The sequence below is a fragment of the Arvicanthis niloticus genome, chromosome 21 (genome assembly GCF_011762505.2).
Source record: "Arvicanthis niloticus isolate mArvNil1 chromosome 21, mArvNil1.pat.X, whole genome shotgun sequence".
In the NCBI taxonomy this organism is placed as follows: domain Eukaryota; kingdom Metazoa; phylum Chordata; class Mammalia; order Rodentia; family Muridae; genus Arvicanthis; species Arvicanthis niloticus.
This window is the reverse complement of record NC_047678.1, coordinates 35,004,710-35,029,065: the sequence shown is the minus strand read 5'-3', so window position 1 is coordinate 35,029,065 and position 24,356 is coordinate 35,004,710. Positions and strand designations below refer to the sequence as shown.

The 24,356-nt window shown below is 42.9% G+C and overlaps 1 protein-coding gene across 13 annotated transcripts in view; it reads left to right on the top strand.

Annotated features, from left to right (window-relative positions):
- Positions 1 to 24,356, top strand: part of Cnot10 (CCR4-NOT transcription complex subunit 10) — a 49,218-nt gene that overhangs the window by 5,814 nt on the left and 19,048 nt on the right. For 5 of the 13 annotated variants that reach the window (XM_034484024.1, XM_076917784.1, XM_034484025.2 and 2 more), the window contains exons 2-12: positions 3,014 to 3,108; positions 3,882 to 4,043; positions 7,326 to 7,476; positions 10,706 to 10,848; positions 11,834 to 11,920; positions 12,351 to 12,434; positions 15,413 to 15,530; positions 17,954 to 18,103; positions 19,132 to 19,334; positions 21,394 to 21,515; positions 22,604 to 22,780. In XM_034484024.1, the coding sequence (XP_034339915.1) occupies positions 3,014 to 3,108; positions 3,882 to 4,043; positions 7,326 to 7,476; positions 10,706 to 10,848; positions 11,834 to 11,920; positions 12,351 to 12,434; positions 15,413 to 15,530; positions 17,954 to 18,103; positions 19,132 to 19,334; positions 21,394 to 21,515; positions 22,604 to 22,780 (1,492 nt within the window). Of the gene's footprint in view, positions 1 to 147; positions 443 to 740; positions 905 to 1,369; positions 1,504 to 3,013; positions 3,109 to 3,881; positions 4,044 to 7,325; positions 7,477 to 10,705; positions 10,849 to 11,833; positions 11,921 to 12,350; positions 12,435 to 15,412; positions 15,531 to 17,953; positions 18,104 to 19,131; positions 19,335 to 21,393; positions 21,516 to 22,603; positions 22,781 to 24,356 lie in introns of those variants that run through there. The other 8 variants (XM_076917783.1, XM_076917782.1, XM_076917781.1 and 5 more) reach the window with 6 other exon arrangements.

Below are 24,356 nucleotides of genomic sequence, written 5' to 3'. Positions count from 1 at the left end.
TCTGTCTTACCCTTTCAGCATAGTGTTTTCAGTCTTTCCATGCCTATCCCTGGGACAGTGTTTGCACAGTACAGTTTGTAGTCATCCTCCAATCGGCTTTGGAGTGTTAACATTCTGTGTTGGAATATGTCTGTGCTTTCAGTTAACTGACTTTCAGTTTGGAAGAGGTGTTAGGTTTCTTTTCTGTGTAGCTGAAATCTATAGGTGTGGGTAGTGTGCACACGCATGTTGTTGTTGTTAAAAATGAAGTCTTTCAGTTTAAAGAGTGTCAAGGTTTGTGCATCCAAGAGCTCTGTTCGCCTGCATCAGCCATGTTCACTCAGCCAGGGCAGAAGGAAAGTGAAGCTTTTGGAGGAGCGGTCATTCCCGCTCTCTATTGGCAATGGAGAATACTTGTGGACAAGTAAAGACACACTGTGGGATTATGTGCAGACACTGTCTGGTAAGAAGTCAGTAGCTACAAATAGTACTTGTCTCTTAAAACATTTGAAATCCAGGTTCCAACTCTGCAATGCACAATACGTTAAAAAAAAAAAGTCAATCTCATTAAAGTATTTTTGTTATCCTAAAGTAAAGGATTAGGTAAAGTAGGTAAGTTATGGTTTGACTAATATGTATGTAAAAGAGTATTGATGTAACTCAGTTCTCAAATAACATAGAAATGAGCTTCAGAGCTGGTCACTTTACCTTGAGGTTGGCCAATTTCCTGGGGGAATTTTGAGACTTTTTCTGTTTTCTAGGGATGATGACAGCTGTGTCCACATGAATCTGATTTTAGTGGAAGATAGATGCTTAAAATCTTCAGTGTCCTAAATGGGCATTGTGGCTCATCCTGTAAGGCCGGCATTTGGGAGGCTGAGGCCAGAGGATTGCCATGATTTTGAGGCTAACCATGGGCTTCATAGTAAGTTTCAGGCTAGCTTGAGCTAGTGTTAAGACTGTGTGTGTGTGTGTGTGTGTGTGTGTGTGTGTGTGTGTGTGTGTTGGTTTCTGAGACAGTCTCTCACTGTATAACTCAAGATGATCTCAGACCTCAGTCCTCCTTTCTCTCCACCTCCCCAGTGCCAGAGTTACAAGATTATTCTTAATTAAAAATCACTGATGTTTAAGCCCAAGTGACTCATTAAAGAATGTCCTCTAGCCCTAGTATTGTGCTGTACATCTGCAGTCTCAGGACGTGAGAGACGGAGGTAGAGGAATCAGCTGTTCAGAGCTGGCTTTGACTGTATGGAGAGAATTCAGGGGCACCCGGGGCTATCCTGCCTCAAAAAACAGAAAGGCACACCAAAGTAATAATAATTTATACTTACATTTTTAAATTTTTATTTTATTTATGTGTGTGAGTATTTTGCATATTTGGTGCCCTCAGAGTTCAGAAGAGGGTGTTGTGTATCCCGGAACTGGAGTTAAAGGATAGTCGTGAGTCAGCCGCTGAGCCATCTCCCTAGTAGTCAAGAGAATTTAAAGAGGAGTATGAAGTGGAGTGAAACCTCCATCCCAGAGGTGATTACTTAAAGTTGGGGGTAGATCCTTGATTCTGTGCATATTCGTTCGTGTGTGTGTCTGTCTGTCTGTCTGTCTGTCTGTCTGTGTGCGTATTTTTACAGTTGTTCTACCCCTAGTCACTCCCCCACCACTCCCGGTGGTTCTGGGGCTCAAACCCAAGGCCTTAACTGCCCAGCAAGCGCCTCTACTAGTCAGCCAACATCCTACTACCTGACTTTGGATTGGTTTTGGTATTAAGTATGGAACACTTTACAAGTCACCCTGTAGCTGGGATGTAAATCTGCTGTCAAATTAAACACTTTAGTTTTAAACAAGCTCTCACTATCTTCCTTGGGTTGCTCTTGAATTCCTGAATTTCCAACAACCTTATTGTGTCACGTTTCTGAACCAACAACATTTTTCGAGTTAAAAGTCTCCTGTCTCAGTTTGGTCTTGAGCTTGCTAATTGAAGATGACTTTGAACTATTGAATCTCCAGACTTTACCTCTGGAGTGCTAGGCACCCCTGTACTTGGCTTATGCAGGGCTGCAGATTGAACTTGAAGGCCTCAGAGGTGCTGGGCAAGCATCTGCCAACTGAGTTCTGTCCTGTTTGCTTATTCATTTTTGGTGTTGCTGGGAATTGAACCCAAGACCTTGTATATCAGTAGATAAGAGCTTTCCCACTGGGTTACTACAGTCCCAACTCACGTTGTCTTAACTCACATTTATTTCATGAACTAGGAGGTTGCATTTCATGTCTCCTTGAAATAGCTTCGCAGGAAACATGGATGGTGTGTGTGTGTGTGTGTGTGTGAGTGTGTGTGTGTGTGTGTGAGAGAGAGAGAGAGAGAGAGAGAGAGAACACACGCAAGTGAGCATATAACTCAGTTTCTACTTAAACCTCAGCCTAACCTCAGAGCCCTGAAGCAGTCCTGGGGAAGTTATTAGGACTCTGTCCCTCTTCCCAAAGGGGACACATTGACTAAATCCCCTTTCTACTTTTTACTGTTAATTTGGGTATTTTAATTACTTATGAGGGATGGGTGGCCAGATTTTGTTGGGGCACAGGCTATGACCTCAAGTCTGGTAAGCAGAGCAAGTGCTCAAGGTCCTAAGTCCCCAGAACACACACACACACACACACACACACACACACACACACACACACACACGTGTGTAGGGTCACATACACATAATCCCAGCACTTAAGAGGTACGGTAGGAAGGAAGATCAGTGAAATACTGAGTTTGAGACACTGTCTCTAAACTTACTTCCCACCCCCAGCCCCCGAAAAAACAAAACAGATGGAGAAGAACAAACTCATTGTACAGCTTTATTTCTTGTGTGTGGGCAGCCATGTGATGAGCTGTGGAACTCATGTGGAGGTCAGAGGATAACTTGTGAAGTCAGTTGTAAGATTTGGGATCAAACTCAGTTGTCAGGCTTGCATGCCAACAAATATTTTCTCTTGCTGAACCATCTTCAGTCCTCACTGCCATTTCTAAAGAAACTTTGTGTGTTTGCAGATCAGGGAGCAGAGAAACATGAAGGGGCAGGCCAGTCATCTGGGGTCACTGACCAGGAGAAGGAGCTGTCCACCAGTGCTTTCCAGGCCTTCACAGTAAGAAGCGGCTTCTCTCTTCACCTGCCCAAATCAGGACTGTCGAGTAGGACTCTCTTCAAAACAAATTTGAATTTTATAAAATTTTTTCCATCATAAATCAGGAATTGGCTTTAGGGAAAATTAGGTTTAATTTAATGTAAATGTGGTAAGAAGAGTAGAAGTACTTTGGACTACCGCCAAGTTTTTGTTTTCACAAACATGTTTCAACTCCAGCGTTGTTTGAGTCTTTTAAATTTAGATTTGTAAACGTGTGGGTCGGTCTTTCCATTTCCCTGCTCTGTTCAGATTTTGTCTTGACTGTACTTTAAAGTGAAACACCAAATACTTGTTGTCAGAATTAACAACCTTTCTGACATTAAACAATATGAAAAAAACCCTATGCTATACTTGTACATACATTTGAAATATGCATTAGAAGAATTTGATTTGCATTCAAAGTATATTTACTAGAATCTGGTCTTTGGAATAATTACATCCTTTTCTTGGCTAGTCCCTGCTCTCCATACCCTGCCAGCAGTATGTGCATAGCATCTCTCGTGTCTGGTATGTGTGTGGTGGCTCTCATCTGCAGATGTAGAAAATACATGACACGCTGGTCACTGACTCTCCTATTACTCTATGAAGGGCTTTCACTTAGAATACTAAGGGGACTCCCGCTTTAAGTCATGAGGAAAGATGAGGGAAACATGGAAAGGCTGTATTGTTCTTAAAGCTGATATGGAATTTTGTGTATATATGTGTGGTTTTGTTTGTCTTTTGTTTCTTTTTAGTCTGGAAATTATGATGCCTGTCTGCAACACCTTGCCTGTCTCCAAGATATAAACAAAGATGATTACAAAATTATTCTGAATACAGCAGTAGCTGAATTTTTTAAAAATAATCAAACAACAACAGATAATTTGAGACAAACACTTAACCAGCTGAAGAATCAGGTGATAAATGAATTTAACTGTAAAAGTTTGTTGTGTTAATCTGTAAAATACAAATAGTTAAGGAAAATAAATGTTATTTCTTGCTTGATGTTGATGATAGAATTTCTACTGATCTGAATCCATTGTTGCTGTAATTTTTGCATAGGTTTAATTGATATTCTAATCCCAACACTAGGGAGGCATTGTCCAGCCAGCCTAGCCTATTTAGCAAGCCCAAGGCCAGTGAGAAACCTGGCTCCAGGAAGAGGTGGAGAGCAAGCAACAGAGGAGGGTACTGATGCTGATATAGCCTACACAGGAGCTTCACACACAGGAACACACAGCAAGAATTTTAACTAAAATAAATACTACAGAGTTGCCTTTCTTTAGAAATGAAGTTTTCCTTATCTCAGACACTTCTTACTATAAAGATAGTGGCTTAATAGTTAATGAAGAGCTCTCTTGAGCAGGTCAGCCGGGGTCCTTTCTTCCCTGTGAATTCACCTGCTGTGTCAGGCTCACCATATCAGTGACAGAGATCTGATTATGAACCACTGTGTTCTGTGAAGCTTTGGGTTTAATGCTATCTAACACCAAGCTTGTTAAATCCATGTGTATTAACCACTGCATGATTTGGCGGAAATGTCAATCTTAGAATTAATCTGATAATCTTAGACAATTTTCTTTTAATCTTTCTTTCTTTTTTTTTTTTTTTAAATTTATTCATTTTATATATACATCGTTCTGCCTGCATGTATGCCTCCAGGCCAAAGGAGGGCACCAGATCTCGTTATAGATGGTTATGAGCCACCACTTGGTTGCTGAGGATTGAACTCAGGACTCAGGACCTCTGGAAAAGCAGCCAGTGCTCTTAACCTCCAAGGCATCTCTCCAGCCTTTGTTTTAATTTTTATGATGGCAAAGAAATGTTAGTTTTAATGTGACTAGAATTTTAGTTAGATGTGTTATACATAATTAGAGACTTGTTATGAAATGTAAAGAGGTTCTAGGCCAGCATGGTTTACAGAATGAGTTCTAGGCCAAGCCAGAGCTGTATAATGAGACCGTGCTTCAGAAACACAAATAATCCAGGTGTGTGGTGCATGCCTTTAATCCCAGCACTCAGGAGGCAGAACACTATTAATTTTAGGACAGCCAAAGCTATATAGTGAGACCCTGTTTTCAAAGAAATAAAAGATAATGATAATAAAATACAAACCTGGTCTATAATCCCAGAACTTGATAAGCTAAGGCAGGAGGATTGCTGTATTTTGGGAAGTTATCCTGAGCTATATAGAATGAGACCCATCTCAGACATTTTGTTTTTTAAATTGTGAAGATGGGCCCAAGAGGGCTTAGCATTTAGAGTTAGAACATTTACTGCTTTTGCACAAAGAAGACGCAGCACCCGTGTGGGATCTGACGGGCATGCTTGTACCATACACACATGTTTGCAGGTGAAACAGTCATACACAAAAATCAAATAATTAAACCTAAAAGTGGGCAGGGGGAAGAGAATGAAAATGTTGGGCCAGGGTTGGGGATTTAGCTCAGTGGTAGATCACTTGCCTAGCAAGCGCAAGGTCCTCAGCTCTGAAAAAAACAAAAACAAAAAGGAAAATGTTGGGCCAATGAGGTTGATCAGAGGGTAGACACACTTGTGACACAAGACTGTCCCCTGGGCTCCATATGTGACTGTGACACTGGTTCTCCCCCTCATTGTGTGTGCACACACAGGAGTAGTGCAGTCATCTTTTTAAAAATGTCATTGTTTTCGGTCAGTGGTTAAGAGGGCTGGCTGCTTTTTTAGACGACCCAGGTTTGATTCCTGGCACCTACCTGGCAACTCACAACTACCTGCAATTCTAGTTCCAGGGGATCCGTTGCCCTCTTCTGCCCACTGTGGGTACCAGGCACACGTGCACAAACATACAGGCAAAACATATGTATACATTAAAGATAGGTAGGTAGATACATAGATAGATGATAGATAGATAGATAGATAGATAGATAGGTAGGTAGGTAGGTTTTTTTCCTTTTTTAATGTCATGATTGGGGGAGACTATCAGTTGTAGATTCTCATAAACTCTAACAGAGCCCATAAAATGTATTGTAAAGGCTGAAGAAATGCTCAGAGGTTAAAAGCACTGGATGCTACCCTCCCAGAGAGCCTGGGTCTGTTCCCAGCATCCAGGTGGCCGCTTACAACCATCTATAACTCTAGTTCCAGGGTATCCAATGCCCTCTTGCCTTTGAGGTGTATATGCATACATGCAGGCAAACATTCATACACAGGAAATAAAATCAAAGTCTTTTTTTAAAAAGGCTTATTCTAACCACCAACTGCAATGCAGCTGGTTGGGTTTTGTTGCTTGTTATTTTTTAAAACATAGTATTTTTTTCCGGGGCTGGAGAGATGGCTCAGTGGTTAAGAGCACTGACTGCTCTTCCAGAGGTCCTGAGTTCAATTCCCAGCAACCACATGGTGGCTCACAACCATCTGCAATTAGATCTGATGCCCTCTTCTGGCTTGCCTGAAGACAACTACAGTGTACTTATATATGTAAAATAAATAAATAAAATCTTTAAAAAAAAAAATAGTATTTTTTTCGATGGGGCCTAGACCCTTAAATATACCCTTTACCTTGGACAACATAATTAAGACTGATCTCTCTCACTTATAAGGTAAATATTTTATTCTCACTATGTAGCTTTGATTGAGGACTAATTAAAACCTGAGGGCACTTGGAAGGCAGAGGCAGGCGGATTTCTGAGTTCGAGGCCAGCCTGGTCTACAGAGTGAGTTCCAGGACAGCCAAGGCTACACAGAGAAACCCTGTCTCGAAAAACAAAAAACAAAACAAAACAAAAAATAAAACCTGAGGGGACTATTTTGTCATTGTTTTGTATTGTTTTTCAGACAGTTTCTCTGTCGCTCTTGCTGTCCTTGAACTCACTGTAGTGCAGGCTGGCCTGGAACTCAAGGATCTGTCTGTCTCTGCCTCCCAGTGGTGGGATTAGGGCATATGCCACCAGCCTGACAGAGGTACTTTTGCAGTGTAGTAAAATCATAATAAGATGTGTTGGAGCTGGCCATGATCGTACACATCTGCACTCACAGCTGTTCACAGCCTGGAACTCACTGAGTAGCCTTGGCTGACCTTGACCTTGTGTTAGTTCTCCTGCCTCAGCTTTAGGTGCTGAGATTACAGGGGTGTGTCGCACACCCAGCTGAATTCTTTGACTTTTGCTATTTGTTTCTTTACTGTTGTTAGAGCACGTTCTACTGGGATTGTTTTGCAGGTCCACTCAGCTGTCGAAGAGATGGACGGATTAGACGATGTTGAGAATAGCATGCTGTATTATAACCAAGCAGTCATCCTCTATCATCTGCGGCAGTACACAGAGGCCATATCTGTTGGTGAAAAACTTTATCAGTTCATTGAACCTTTCGGTATGTTATCTGTTGAGCCAGAAATATCCTCTCTTTCTTGCAAATTTCTCTATTGCTTTTATCTAGATGACCTAAATCTGAGCTATACGGCAGCATTTAAAGGGGAAAAAGAATGGGAGAGATACATAACTCAGTGGAGTGCTTACCATGTGAGTGAGGGCCTGAATTCAATGCCACATGAAAATAGCTGGGGAGGCACACACAGGTGGATGTGTTGAGCTCTGGGCTAGTGGGATACCTGCCTCAGAACACTAGCGGCAAGGACTGGAGAGACGGCTCAGCAGGGAAGAGCACCAGCTGCTCTAGTGCGTGGATTCAATTCCCAGCACCCATGCATGCTGCGCACAGTCATCTGCCACTCTGAGAGGATCTGATGCTCTCTTCTGGCCTCATCAGGCACCTGGCACACATGGAGTGCATAGACATACATGCAGGTAGAAAAACTAAAGTGAATAGTCGTTGATAAGGAACAACGGCAGAGATTCCTCTGTCTTTCACACACATGTATACACATGTATACACATAGAAAATGACCAAAAACAACAAAATTAAAGCTGTTTCCACATTTCTAAATTTGTTTTTAGGCTAGAGAAGGTCAGTTTTCCTTTAGCACTCTTTCCCACCTGAGTTTTAAAGGTCCCCCACATGTTGTCACATGCCTGTAATTCTAGCCTTCTGGACTCAGGCAGGAGGACCAGATGTTCAGGATCATCCTCTGATAGATTCTAGGTTTGAGGCCAGCCTGGGCTTCATGAGACCCTATCACAAAGGAAGGGACAAAGAGGGAATGTCGAAAATGAACTGTTGGTTAGTAAAAAGACTTCTTGTCTCTTCTTTGCTGTTCAATACCCCCTTAGAAACCTTACCTTAATTTACATGAAAGATTAGGAGGGCTGGACGAATGGCTCAGTGGTTTGGAGTACTTGCTCTTGTAGAAGATCTGGGTTTGGTTCCCAGCCCTAGATGGCAGCCAACAACCATCTGTAACTGTAGTTCCAAGGGATCCAATGCCCTGTTCTGGTCTCAGCATGCACCAGGAATATACATATATACACGCAGGGGTTTGGGTCATTTTCTATGTGTGTACACAGGTGTGCAGTTGAGTATGTGTGTGTATGTGTGTGGAAGACAGAGGAGTCTCTGCGTAGGAATACACATATAACACTCATGTACATAAAATAAACATTTAAAAAAGAAAGTTTTGGAATTGTAGAGGACAGTGTAGTGTTTCCTTTCTCTGAGAAACATACCGATGCTGGCCTTGAGTGGTGTTGAGAAAGGTGGAGGCTGAGGATTAGGAAGGAGCCACCAGATCAGCAGCAGGCTGGCTCGTGGTTAGTGAGCCATCCTGACTTACGAGCACCTGTCTGTTGATGGTCACTTACAGCAGGTGAAGTGTGTGATGCTCTGGTGGCACTTGGGGAGATCGTATGTAGGCCCTGTGACAGCTGGGTGAGCTTGGTAACTGACTCTCGGGAACCATTGCGTTGTTTGTTTCTTCAGTCCTGATAGCTTGGTGACTGGTAGGCTGGCCAGGAGAGAACACTGGTTGTGACTGGGGACTGAGTCCCTCCATGAAGCTACAGGTCAGAATGGGACCACACTTTGTACTTGAGAGCATTGGCAGTGTTTTTCTGAATTTCTTCATCAGTTCACAGAATGCTGATAATCTGTACTACGGCTAAAAGAATATAAAACTTGGCATTAAGTCATTTAGACAAATTCATTTGTATGAAAATTATGGTTTTAATTTTTCTATTTAAAAGTTTTAATTTTTTTATAATTTTACTTAATGTGTATTGAGGGTGTTTCTCTTATGGGTGTGTGCACAGGCGTACAGATGACTAGAAGTCAAAGGCATCCAGTACCCTAGAGCTAGAGTTACATGCAATTGTAAGCTGCCTGATGTGGGTGCTGGGAACCAAATTTGAGTCCTCTGGGAGAGCAGCAAGCTTTCTTACTCTTACCCCGCCTGCCTCACTCCAGCCCCTCGACCCCCGCCCTGGCACGCCCTCTCTGTCCCCCTTTCTTACTCTTTGAGCCACCTCTCTAGTCTTTTTTTTTTTTTTTTTTTGAGACAGGATCTCTCTGTGTAGTCTGACTATGTGAACCAGCCTGGCCTGGAACTCTCAGAGATCTTCCTGCCTCTCTTGAGTGCAGGGATGAAGGGATAGAACACCATGTGCAGCTAATTTTTTTTTATTTTTTACTACTTGGGCTTTGTTTTCTTTTGAGCAGTTTTGGGTTCATAGCAAAGCTGACAGGAAAGTACAGCTGTTTCCTATTGCCTTCCCTGTCAGCATTCCTAACTCCTCATAGCAGCCGTCCCCTGATGGTAAGTGTCACTGTGATATTACAGTGGGCAAGCCACACTGATGCAGTCCTAGCTTACATTAGGATTCATTCCTGATGTACATTTTGTACACCTGGACTAAGTACCTACCGACTGGGTAGGACAGTTGCTGCCCTAAAGTCCTGTTTTCTACCTGTCTTCTCTCCTCTCCCACAGACACTGAGCTTTCTGCTATCTTTATATTGGACTTCTTCCAGAGTATCTGAGTTGTAACCCTGATAATTCATGTTCTTCATATAGCACATTTATTGGGTGCATAGACTAATGCTATGAGCCACGGATGGCTCTGGAGTGGAGGTGTAGCAGTGAGCTAAACAGGAAATTGTGACCCTTGTCACTCTTGTTGAAAAAAGAGCAACACAGATATATTATGAGGTAGCTGCATGCTGTCAAATAGTGCAAACTCAGCTAAGAAGATAGAGATTAACTAGGGATTCAGTAATCAAGCAAAGCCTCTGACCTACCATGTACGCTCTGGTACATATATGCACCTACACACACACACACACTATGTCACACTAGAATGAATAAAAACTGGAAGTTAAGTGTTATGTGCAAGTACTGGACTTGAGGCTTCTTCCCACTACATGGCTGACTGTACAATGTATATGTATAGATTGTACATGTATATGTGCATGTATAGACTGTACAGAGACCGCTTGCTCACTGACTCCCATGAGAGGCCTGGAGACCCAGTAGACTAAGGGTGGTGGTAGGATAGCATGCTGCTTTCAGTCGTGGCTGTAGTGGTATCCTTTGCTTGAGGAAAGATGTGTTTCATTTTGCAGAGCTGTGTCCTGTTTCTGGGTAAGCAGAGATGTGTGCTCAACCTTGGATTGTAACTTTTCCTATTTGTTTGTGTGTTTGTTTTGCCAGAAGAAAAATTTGCCCAAGCAGTGTGCTTTCTGCTTGTAGACTTGTATATATTAACCCACCAAGCTGAGAAAGCTCTGCATCTTCTTGCCGTCCTAGAAAAAATGATTTCACAGGGTAGCAGCAGCAAAAATGGGAAGAACGAGGTGAGTTCCAGGAGTTGGACTTGGAATTGTGACCAGTGTCTGTTGTGTGAGATAGTATCCTAGCAGCTTATGGAGATGGAATTCACAGAAACCAGTATCTATCTAACCTTTGTAAACTGCCATGTAAAAATATTCCATTTATTAATGTTTGCATGTTTTACATTTTTTTCAACCTAACAGGTGTATGTTAGAGATTCCTGTTGAATGCTCTCAGCATTATTCCTAAACTTTGTGTTGTGAAATATTTCATTTTTGTATTTGGTACTTGTAATATTTGGTGAACTAGGCCTTAGTTCAGTAGGTGTGTGTATGTGTGTCTGTGTCTGTGTGTCTGTCAGGGAAGGGGGTAGGTTCTGCTCTGACAGTAGGAACACTGCATGCAATCCTTGTCCTCCAGGCCCTCTGCTGGGAAGCAGGAGCTGCAGTACAGTGAGTTCAAACAGTCTGACCTATCAGAAAAGGAGGGATGGAGCCCAGTAACTGGTGGAGAAAACACCACAATGGAGTGAATGGTGGAGAGCCAGGAAGGGAACAGTGTCTGGAAGTATGGGAAGTGGCTGGGGACATTTTGTCACTGCAGGGAAAGTGGGTCTGAGGTCAGGACCCTGGGAAATTGAGGGCTTCCTCAGGAAGCTGGGCTTGAGCGGTATTGGCAGTGTTTATAGTAGAGAAATAAGGAGACAGGATCTGTCTTGAGTTTAGAAGGGTAGTCTAAGGGGCACCTATGATTTTTAAATGGGTCCATGGTTATGCTCATCTATGAGTTTGCTGTTAGCATGCCATGTGACTCTCAGTCCCTAGGAGTAGGCTCTGCAGTGGGTTCAATTTGGAAATGGCCTCTGGATACTTGACTTGGGCACTCTACTCTGTACTTAGCTCATCTGGAAATGAGTGATGGTTATAACTATGTAATTGACTTTGTTTCTTATTTATAGACTGGCAATAAGTTATAACTATATAATTGACTTTGTTTCTTATTTTATAGACTGGCAATAACAGCAGCAAAGACAGCTCCAACCCCAAGGCTGAGAGTGCAGCTCTAATAGAGGCTGCCAAGTCCAAGATACACCAGGTATGCATGCTCACAGGGTGGCCATGTAAGACACACATGAGCACGGACTCAAGGCTGAGTGCCTACCTGGGTCCAAAGGCTTGGAGTTGAGAGTGCAGTTATCCCTCTAAATACATTTTGCTTGAGTTTGAAGTACCTTATAATGTATGATACGATAATATATTGAATTTTAAAATTGTCTTATGTAGATTTGGATTTGTAGGTTTTGCTCAGGAGTAGAATGATGGCCTGCAATGCATGAAACCTTAGTTTCTATCCCCAGCACCATAAGAAAAAGGAAGCAAATATTTAAGATAATTTTAAAATTGCATATAACTGGTTTTTGACTATGTTGTATGCAAATGGGGCCTAATGTCCTGGACTGGCAAGCAAAACTTGAGTGTGTGTAAGTGTCCCACCCATCTCATGTGTTTCTATTCCTCATTGACAGTACAAAGTCAGAGGGTACATCCAGATGAAGTCCCTGAAGGCATGCAAAAGGGAAATCAAGTCTGTCATGAACACAGCTGGAAATGTAAGTTCCTCCTGGACTTTCCTCTTGGTTGTCAATGTCTGGCTTTCTTATTTAGACTGTGAGGATTTGTCAGTTTACAAAGGTAAAACACATGTCTCTAACCCCAGCTCTGAGGGGAACAGGAAGATTTTGGGCTTGCTGGCTTCCAGCCTACCATTGGAAACATGCTCCATGTATTCTCAGTTCAACAGACTCAGCAGAACAGGGAGAAAGAGAACAGGACACCTGCTGCCTTCTTGTAGCCTGTGCATACAGACACATACACCTACACACATACATGGGAGTAAAGAAATCTTGGGGTTTCTTTGTGGAAGGGAAGGATTGTTGTTTGTTTTTGTTTTTTGCTTTTTTTGGTTGGTTGGTTGGTTTGGTTTGGTTTGGTTTGGTTTGGTTTGGTTTGGTTTGGGTTTGGGTTTGGGTTTAGTTTTTTGAGACAGCATTTTACTACTCTGTTCTGGAACTCACTTTGTAGACCAGGAGTGAGTCCCGAACACTGGGATTAAAGGTGTGCACTACCACCACTCAGCTAATAAATCTTGTTTTTAAAAACTGATAATTGTTGTGCAGTTTACTCCTTGTACCTGAAGCACCTCTACCTAGAATAATCCAAAACTATGACTGCTTACTGACCAGATCTCTGGGCCGACAGAAAGCCAGACAGAGAGAGAATGGACTAGGCCATAGATGAGAGCATCTTTATAAATAAGTCCTGGGATGGAGCTTCTCAAAGTACGGTGTCCAGACCTTTGTGTTCATTTGCATTCTAAGTCAGTCCTCTCTGGAAGCCCTCCAGTGTAAAGATTTAATGAGAGTGGTACAAAATCCACGCCAAGATTTTTGGAATAGAAAGCCTGGTGCCTGCAAACAAAACTTTGGAATTTCTTCTCTTAATATAGTAACATGGTTTCTTTTTATACTTGCAAGAATAACTGGTTATTGGGAATTAACAAAAGGAGAACTTGAATACTAAGAAAGAAAGGTTGGGGATAGCTCAGTGATACAGTACTGGCCTAGCACCATACAGTCATCCTTGGGTTTAGCCTCAAGCTCAGACAGACAGAAAGACAGACAGACAGACAGACAGACAGACACACACACACACACACACACACACACACACACACACACACATGGATACAGTTCTATCACTTAAGAGGTGGAGGCAGGAGGATCAGGAATTCAAGGCCAGCCTGGGCTGAAGTATGACCATGTTAAAAACAAGAGCTGGAGAGATGACTCCACATTTAAGAACACTCATTGCTCTTGCAGTGTGAGTTTGGTTCCCAGCACCCACATCAGGCAGCTCACAGTTGCCTGTAACTGCAGTTCCAGGGGAGCTAAAACCCATCTCTAACCTCCAATAGCACTATACTCATATACATACAATAATTAAAACTGAAAATCTTAAAAAAAAAAAAAAAAAGACATCCCTCTAGAGTGTGCACATAAGTAAAAAGCGTGAGTGTGGTGGCCCAGGCCTACAGTACCAGCATATGGGTGGTAGACGCAGGTGGATCAGAAGTTCAAGGTCATTTTTGGTTAGATAGCAAGTTCAAGACCACCTTGGGTTCCTATGTGAGACCACGTCTTTAAAAAAAAGCAAGGGTGGGAGGCTGGAGAGATTGTTTAATAATTAGAAGTACGTACTACTATTACAGGGAGACCTGAGGTTTTTTCCCATCAACCATGTTGGGTGGCTCACAACCTGGTATAAACACCAGCTCCAGAAGATCTGACATCCTGTTCTGGTCTTTATAAACACCCGTACTCAGTGTGTCCCTCACTCCCATGCACACTTACACATAAGTTAACAAAATAAAGCTTTGCCTTAAAGCCTTATTGCTGTAAAGAGACTCCATGACCAAGGCTGTTTGTAAAAAGAAAACATTTAACTGGGGCTTGCTTAACATTTTAAGGTTTAATTCGTAATCAGCATGATGGGGGAGAATGGAGACCAGTGGCCCGCAGACAGACATGGCACTGAGAAAGTAGCTGCGAATTCTATAGGAGGATCCAGACAGCAGAAAGAGAGATGCCTGGCTTAAGCTTGTGAAACCTCATGACCCACCCCACCATATACTTCTTTAACAAAGCCACACCTCATAATTCTTCTCACATAGTAATACTGAGGACCAAGCATTCAGATATATGAGCCTGTGGGGTCATTCTTATTCAAACCATACAATCTTTTTTAAAATCAAAAAGAAATAAGAAAAACCACTCTCTAAGTTACTGTTCTACTGCTCTGAGGAGACACCATGACCAAGACAATTTACAAGATGAATTGTTTAATTTGAAGGCTCACAGTTCCAGAAGAATAAAGCCCATGACCATCATGGCAGGGAGCATGGCAATTAGGCAGGCATGGCGCTGGGGCAGTAGTTGAGAGCTTACATTTGATCCAGGAGCACAAAGAATAGAGAGCTATCTGAGAGTAATACCGGCTTTTAAACCACAAAGCTTGGCCCCAGTAACACACCTCCTTTAACTAGGGATCAAGTTTTCAAATATATGAGTTTATGGGGCCATTTTCATTCAAACTACCATGACCATCAATTTTGCAGTAACCATTAAAAGAAAAGTCCTAGTTTGTGCTGTAAAACTGGCTTTCAGGTAAGCTAGGCCCAGGGTTCTGTGTTTGTGTTCCCAACTCCTTAAGAAACTTGGGCGGGAGATCACTTGAACATAGAGCAGGCTGGGCACAGGGAGGATGCTGGGAATGAAAACAGTCTGTTGATACTCTGCGCATACATGTTATAGTTTGTTTGTTTTTTAAGGTGGATACTAACAGACTTTTCTCTTTGAGATTTTGGTATTTTAAATAGATAGCAGGTCAGTGGGCGTTTAGAAATTGTTATCTGTGGCATGGTTGAACTGATTGATTTATGTCCTAAACACTTCCGTGCACAGTAGTATGTCACAGTTGTGCAGAAGACAACTGAAAACAAATTGTAAATCACTTTTATATTCCTTTGCAGTCTGCACCTTCCCTGTTTCTTAAAAGCAATTTTGAGTATTTAAGGGGCAATTATCGAAAGGCGGTGAAGCTGCTGAACAGTTCAAACATTGCTGAGCACCCAGGCTTCATGAAAACAGGTAAAGGAAAACTGGAAAACTTCAGTCTATTCCTTCTTTTTTAGGGTGTTCCCCCCCCCCCAACACACACACACACACCCCACAGGTTTCTTCAGAGTGACTTCCATTCCTTCTTAGGTAGAAATGTTCTAAGCCTAATATGGTAGCACACTCTGATCCCATCACTGGGTAGACTGGAGCAAAAAGATCTTGAGTTCGAGGCCAGCCTGGGCTGCATTTCAAAACTCTGTCTTAAAAAAAGGTTTTCATATTTCTTCCTGCAGAAAATTTATTGAGATTTTAGTGTACACATTGTTTCTACATTGAAAGAGGCTCATTACATTTTTGCTTTATTTCTGTGCCTGCTCCATTTTTGGTGTGAAAGCTCAGGCATTTGGTTTTGTTTTGGATTCAGTTCAGATGTGTACATAGCCTCTACCTACACACCTGCTCCACCTTGCTGTACTTTACTGTCTTGAGTTCACTGGAGAGTGGAAAATGCTTCTACTCTCCTATGTCACATTCTTTTAAACAACCACTCTAATCCTTCTGGGTTTGTGTAGCTTTGTGTCTTAAGTATCATGTACCCCAGGCTGGCTCAGCGTATTACAGATGACCTTGAGTTTTTGGTCCTCTACCTCCTCAGTACAGGCCCAGGATGCTAGGGATTGATCCCAGGCCTAATGAGTGCTGGGAAGCACCTGACCTAGTAAACCACGTCCCTAGCCTGTTCCCCTGGGTTTTATTTCTGATGGTTTTCTTGTGGTGGTATCAAATGATCTCTCAAATCACAAGGAAAGCCTGCTGCATGTTGAGAGCCAGACATGAGGTGGGCATTGAGTCAGTACAGTTGTCTAGGTTCTTTTTTGTTGCTTGTTCCTAATGTTGAAATCCTTAATTTTAATCCATTATGTAAATTTTAGTTTTGTTGTTGATAAAATATGCTTATTAAAGATATGCTTGAACATTACCCACAATCTTGGCAAGATAGCTAAAGATTTAACTACAAAATATGTTCAGTTTTTGTGATTAAAAACACAAACATGTGTTAGCACACACCTTTAGTCCCAGCACCCGAGAGGCAGAGATCCATGTGAATTCAGGGCTGGCCTGGTCTACAGAGCGAGTTCCAGGACAGCCAGGGCTACACAGAGAAATCCTATCTTGAAACAAAAAAAACAAAACAAAGCAAAAAAATATACAAGATCAAGTCACAGAACAAATGATAACTGTTGGTGGACATGAGTTTTTAAACATGTGACATGTGACAAAGGCTTCTGTGACAGTCTCTGACTTACTAGTCAAGGGGCCACTGATAGGCCAGATGAGATCATGCATAAGCTAAGAAATAATGCCAGATGGCTCAGTGGTAGAGCATTGGCTGCTCTTCCAGAGATCCAGAGTTCAATTCCCAGCACCCACATGGTGGCTCACAATCATCTGTAAAGGGATCTGATGCCATCTTCTGGTATGTCTGAAGACAGCTACAGTGTACTTACATATATGAAATAAATAAATAGATGTTTAAAAAAGAAAAGAAATAATGCCCAGTTAGGTATGGTAGATGACACCTGCAATCCCTGTTCTCTGGAGGCTGAGGCAGAGAGATTGCCAGAAGTCCCAAGCCAGCCTCAGTTCATAGTGAGTTGTAGGCCACCAGGACCAGTGTGAGACCCTCTCACAATAATGAGAATAGTGCTAGGGTCGGTCCTATCGGACGGTAGAGTTCTCTGTCATATGCAGAGCCCTGACTTTCATCCCCAGCACCACACACATCAGGTGTGTTGGTATCTGTCTCTGATCCCTGCACTCGGGGAGGTAGAGGCAAGAAAATTAGAAGGTCATTTTCAACTATAGAGAGTTCAGATGAGGCCAGCCTTTTCTGTACAAGGTCCTGTCTGAGGTGGTTGGTACTATGGTGGCTGGCAGGTGGATAGGTGGAGTAAATAGACACTTAGGCGTAAGATGAAGCAGGCTTTGTAGACTCTGCTTTACTGCATACATTCCCCCTGCTATTCTTCACTTAATATATTCAGCTGTTTCCATGTGTGCATGCTCAACTCAGGACCTTATGCATGCTAAGCCAGTTCTACCATTGAACTGAACTCTTGCCTCCTATGTTTAGATGCTTCACGGTTTGTAGTTTGTACAGGATTTCAGGATTTCAGTGTGGATGTATGGCATATATATTAAGTTACTGGTTTTTTTTTTTTTTTGTCACTTGCTAAAAAAAAAAATAAGATCAATAAAAAAATAGTATTCAGGGTTGTTGAGAAATCCACTAAGACAGGGTGTTACTCTGTCCAGCACTTAGGTTTGCACTATGCCTCATGAACTGTCCTGTACTTTCCAAATATGTTCGATGACTGACAGCAACTAGGTCTGCTGTTTACAGGAACTGCAAAAACAGATTCTATAGATAAAGTAGTTTGTGTTGTTTTCAGGTGAATGCTTGAGATGCATGTTCTGGAATAATCTTGGCTGTATCCATTTTGCCATGAGCAAGCACAATTTGGGGATTTTCTACTTCAAGAAGGCTCTGCAGGAAAATGACAATGTCTGCGCCCAGCTCAGTGCGTGTAGCACTGATCCAGGTAAACTAGCACTGGGGCCCTGCAGTGTCCTACTTGAGACACACATGGTTGAAATAGCAAGCATTGGGAAGGGATCTGGAAGGTGGGATACATTCAGGGCCTGGAGGAAAAGACAAGTTTTGCTTTAAGATGTCATAATCAAAGGACTAGCAGCCATCCAGTGGACAGACGTGGCTCTGGAGAGTAGTTCCAGCCTTAGAAAGCAAAAATGAGATCCTGGAGCAAGCTGACCAGCGCTTTCAGGGAGCCTCAGTTTCATTAAAAGGCCTGCCTGCAAGAATAAGACAAAAGAAAGATTGAGGAAGATTCTTGACCTCAAGCTTGGGCTTCCACATGTACACACAAATACACACATGAGATCACATAAACATGACGGAAAGTAAGAAAAGACCAAAATAATTTCGTTACCCTCAGTTTGTTATGGACTTGAATCAGTAATCCTGCATGGTATGGTTTTAATCCAGTTTTGATTAGTCATTAGGATTTCTTAACTGTGGGCTAGCATTATTATAAATTGTTGGCAGAACTTCTCAAGTGATGTTTTGGTGGCATCTAATAGCCTTAAAGCAACTTGCTGAAGTTTGTCATTTACATTCAGATTATATGGATCTTTGATCAGAACTGCTTAAAATCAAGCAACTTTCTAAGTTTTAACACCTATTTAATTGATGAAAAATATATTTTAAGTGGCAAGTGATTGTATTGTAGACTCTGAGTCACTGAGAAGGTGTAGCACATGGTAACAAAATGGCCAAGCAATCTGAAGGAGGGTAAGGTGCTATATAGTTCAGAAAGCCAGTGACCCACCTCAGCTCTTTGCCTCCCTGAAGCAACACTGCCAGAAGAGCTGACACAAGCAAGGACATCTCCGTCCTTCCTAGCACAGACATCTGACATGACTGTCAAGTACTTGTGGAGCTAGGCATGGAGAAACCACCTTGGAGAGAACAGTTACAGTTTCACATTGGAGTTACTGGTACTAAACATGGAAGTGTTTACTTGCTCTATTCTCCAAATTTTATCACAAGGCAAAAAGTTTTCTGGAAGACCCATGTGTACATTGCTGACCAACAAAAGGTATGAGCTGCTGTATAACTGTGGGATCCAGCTGCTGCATATCGGGAGGCCTCTTGCTGCCTTTGAGTGTCTTATTGAAGCTGTTCAGGTGTATCATGCGAATCCTCGTCTTTGGCTACGACTGGCTGAGTGTTGCATTGCTGCCAATAAAGGGGTGAGTGCTGTTTGAGGAGCTCTTTGAACCTCTATTTCTGCTGGGCAGTCGTGGCGCACGCCTTTAATCCCAGCACTTGGGAGGCAGAGGCGGGCGGATTTCTGAGTTCGAGGCCAGCCTGGTCTACAGAGTGAGTTCCAGGACAGCCCAGGCTACACAGAGAAACCCTGTCTCGAAAAACCAAAAAAAAAAAAAAAAAAAAGAAAAGAAAAAGAGGGGGGGTGGGGAGGGAGGTACTGGTACCTGGAAAGCAAAAGATACTTGAGAATCTAAGACTTCATTGTAATGGGTGATATTTAGAAATGCCACAGCACAGGCTGGCTATCGAAGCAGTGGAGCGGCTCTACTTAGCTCCAGCTGCCATGTTCTGCACTAGAAGTGGCCAGAAGCCAAGTGCACCACAGCTAGAAGCATGCCACAACTAGACCCCAGCATTGGGGATGGCTCTGCCAATCTACCATGCTGTCCCAATGCTCAGCTGAGCCCAGACCATTCCCACTATGCCCGCAGTACCTGGTATAAATGAGACTCTTAACACTTAAAGATTATCCAGTGGATTTATATATTTGGAAATGCTTAATTAACAAGATGCCCACACAATTAGAATAGTTACTCAATATCTACTTAGATATAAGTTGCTACCCAGGACTGATGAGCGGGTGAAAGAACCAAGGGTTTAAAAGAAGTCCCTGTGTGGGGGGCAGTTTCGCACCCAGTGTTTAAGTAGTTGACATGAATGCAGCAGAGTGGGGACTAATGCTCTTCTTGGAAGGCTTTGATGATGTACTGGGGTGGGGTGGGGGGATAGAGCAAGCGAGCATGTGTGTACACGTGCTGGTTCAAACTCAGAGCCTTGTGCATAACGGGAAAGTATTCAACCACTAAGCTACTTCTTTAGCCCTATACTTTGAGGTCTTCACTGTTAAGATTTATTTTTATGTATATGAGTGTTTTCTCTGCTTATGTATGTGTGCACCACATGTGTGTGCAGCCCACAGAGGCCAGAAAAGGTCATCAGAGCCCCTGAAACTTGAGTTGCCATGTGGGTGCTGGAAACAACCAGAACCCTCTGCAAGAGCGACAAGTGCTCTAAACTACTGAGTCAGCTCTCCTGCACTTTAGCTTTTTAAAAAAGTTTCTACAAAAGACTTTAGGGAGAAGATTCTGTACCACACTGGGCATAGTTTAAGCATATATTACCTATCTCAAAGCCAGCTTCCACAAAAGCCACACCTACTCCAACAAGGCCACACCTCCTAGTAGTGCCACTCCCTGTGGCCAAGCATTGAAACACACGAGTCTATGGGGGCCATACCAATTCAAACCACCACAGTTCTATTGAGAGACTCTGCCTCAATAAACAACTAGGAGAAAAACCTAGCACTTCTCCACATCTTACCCTCAGGCCTCCAGACCCACAAACACACACATATGCATCACACATACAAATACACATCAGGGTGTGGTGTCACAAAGTGGCTATGACAGTAATCCTAGCACACAGGAGGTTGAAGCAGGAGAATTGCAGTTTTGAGGTCAATTGAGCTACAGAACAAAACCCTGTCTCACACACACAAAATACACACTCTTAATAATTCTAGAATTTTGTGCTGGAGAGGTGGACACTTGCTTCTTTTGCAAAGAACATAAGGTAGGTTTGCAGTAATCACATGGTGGTACATGACTGCCTGTAGTTCAGGGGATCCAATGCCCTTCCTCTTCAGCTTCCGCAGGCACCGGGTGCACATGTGATACATACTCACAGCAACAGGCAAACATTTGTGTACATAAAAGAAATACATTTATAAAACATAATAATTGGGGCTGGAGAGATGGCTCAGAGGTCTCGAGTTCAATTCTCATCAACCACATGGTTAGCTCACATTCATCTCTAATGGGATCTGATGATCTCTTCTGCTGGGTCTGAAACAGCTACAGTGTACTACTCATAAATAAAATAAAGAAATCTTTTTTAAAAATACTTAAATTATTTGATCATATTTTATGCCATTTCTTACAATTTCTTTACATTTTATCTTAAGTATTTTTTGTTTTCTAGACCTCTGAGCAAGAAACTAAAGGTCTTCCCACCAAAAAGGGAATTGTACAGTCTATTGTTGGTCAAGGATATCACCGGAAAATTGTTTTGGCATCACAGTCTATTCAGAACACTGTCTACAAGTAAGTAGTTTGCCATGAGCCACTGGGTCTCTATAATAACACTGTTAATGCTGTGGTTTTAGTGGGAAGTAGCTTGGGTTTGATCGTTTCACAGGAGGTGACATTTCTCTATGATGACATTTTATTGCTATATCAGTAAACTGGACTGGCCCACACTGAGTGAGTTGGTCTGTCTACTCTAATTATGATTTAGTGCATCTGGGTGCTGAAACTGTCCAGATCCTAAGGAAGCAGACTGTTCATCGCCAAGAATCGGAATGTCCAAAAGAGGGCTTTTTTGTGTCTCCTTTGTAGATCATGTCTGCTTTCTAGAGAATTGCCGCTCCTCACCATTGTCAAGGATTCAGCCAACCTCTGCTTAAAAATATTTACAAGCAAAAAATTGTAACAGTGTTGATCATGGGCTGACTTAGGTTTTAAGTTTCTTAGGGGGATATGTTGTGGGCATTTATGTATACCACATGCATGCCTGGTTCCTATGGAGTTCAGAAGAGAGCCTCAAGTCTCCTGGAACAGAGTTACACATAGTTCTGAGCCACCATGTGGGTGCTGGAAGTCAACCTCTAAAAGAACAGCCGGTGATCCTCACTGCTGAACTGTCCCCAGCCCACCACACACCCTTTGGGTTCTTAGCATAATTGTTCTTCCTCTGCTCTACTGGCTTCCTCTACAGTTCTCTCGAATTAGTACTGACAGTGTGGTCTCATCCTGTTCTGATGGATGTGTTTACAGTCTTTTGTAGTTTTATGTCTTGTATGAGATTCGGGGTTGGGTTCTTTATCATTTGCTTATAACAGTTTTTGTTAATTTTTTTGTCCATTAGAGAAAGTTCCGTAACAGTTAATGATTCTGTTTTGTTTTATTTTGTTGGGATAGGATTTCTCTGTTTTAGTCAACAAGGAGTGGTACTATTTAAGGATTAGGAGGTGTAGACTAGGCTGGCTTTAAGCTTACAGAGGTCCGCCTGCCTCTGCCTCCAAGCGCTGGGGTCAAAGACATGTGCCATCACAGTTAATGATTCCTTATAGCAGCAAAGTCTGGTTTATTTTTCTACAGTCTGTTCAGCTTATTTGTCTTGTTCTTTGAAGTGATGGACAGTCTTCAGCCATTCCTGTAGCCAGTGTGGAGTTTGCAGCCATCTGTCTCAGAAATGCCTTGTTGCTGTTACCTGAAGAACAGCAAGATCCCAAACAGGAAAATGGCTCCAAGAGCAGCAGCCAGCTTGGAGGGAACGCAGAAAGCAGCGAGAGCAGTGAGACGTGCAGGTATGCCTCCTACTGACACTCTACCCTGTCGCTCTCTACTGCTGTCATGCTGTAACACTGTGGCCTAAAGCAACATGGGCAGTGTCGTAAGGTGTCTGTTGCTGTGAAGACACACCATGGCAATAGCAATTCTAGTCAAGCATTAGTTGGTGCCTACTTACAGTTTCAGAGGTTTAGTCTATTCTTGTCATGGTAGGCAGTGTGGTGGGTGGCACACAGGCAGACATGGTGCTGAGTTCTACATCTGGATCCAACCGCAGCAGGAAGAAGGAGATGCTGGGACCTGGCTTCAGTTTTTGGACACTCAAAGCCCACCCTTAGTGACACACTTCAAACAAGGCCACACCTCCTAATCCTGACTAAGCATTCAGATACATGAGTCTAAAGGGGCCATTCCTACTCAGCCCACCATGGGAAGGCAAGGGTTTGGTCTTGATTGCATACTATTTTGGGAAACTAGGACAGGAGCTGAGGCAGAAGCTGAAGAAGAACTCTGTTGCATGTGTTTTTAAAAAACATGCCCCTGCCTTTGCCCTTGACAGCAAGCCCTCGTTCTGGCCCCTCCTGGCTTAGCTCCAAGCGGGGCTGCCACTAGCCTCACTCCCAGCTTGCCTAGGAGCTGCTGTGCTCGCTCTACCAGCTCACTCTCAGCTTTTTTTGTGTTCCTCCTGGCTTAGCTTTGCCAAGCTACCATAACCAACCTGGCTTCTATGTCTCCCCACCTTTGTTCCTCAGATGGTAAACACTCATCTCACTCAGTAGAATTTACCTACTAGCACAATTGCTAGGCACAGAATCTCCTGCTCTAAACTTATCAGCTAGCCTGTACCTAGTACAGTAGCTAGTCTCCGAAAACCTCCAGTGACAGCAGCCGCCGGTTCTAGCTTCCCCAAGATCTTATGTGATTGTTTCATGCTTCTCCTTCCAAAACCTGGCCAAAAAGCCCCGACTTTTTCTTCATCTCCTTCTCCTCCTGGAACCCGGAAATTTCACCTGTCCCTTCTGCCCAAGAATTGGCTCCTGGACCCCTTTATTGACCAAATCATTAACCAATTAGGGATCCAGACCTCAGTATCAGCACCTCCTCCTACAGAACTCTGCTCGAAGGCTTATTCCACATGGTTTGCTTCCATAGCTCACTCTGCTTTTTTTATACAACCCAGAAGCATCTGCCCAGACTGACACCACCCACAGTGGTCTGGTTCCTTCTGTTATCAGGCAGCAGTCAAGAAAATGCCCGACAGACTTACCCTCTAGGCCTTGTCAGTTGAGGTCGCTCTTCCCAAGTTACTCTAGCTTGTGTCAAATTTCACAAAAAAACTAACCAATGTACCCCCCTTGGCAAAAGTCCTTCGGGACTTCTTTAGCAAGCCTGTCTGTCCTTTAGATAGCTTCCCAAGCTTCCTCCAGCAGTTCCAAAGTTCACTCATACCAAAGGAGACAGTTTCTGAAGAGAAACAAGCTAAGTGAGCAGAGTACTTGGAGACAAGATAGGATCTTATTTCTTTAAGGAGCGGCTTTGAGACCAGAGTCAGACATGATGGCACACACCTGTAGTCCAGTTCTGGGCAGCAGA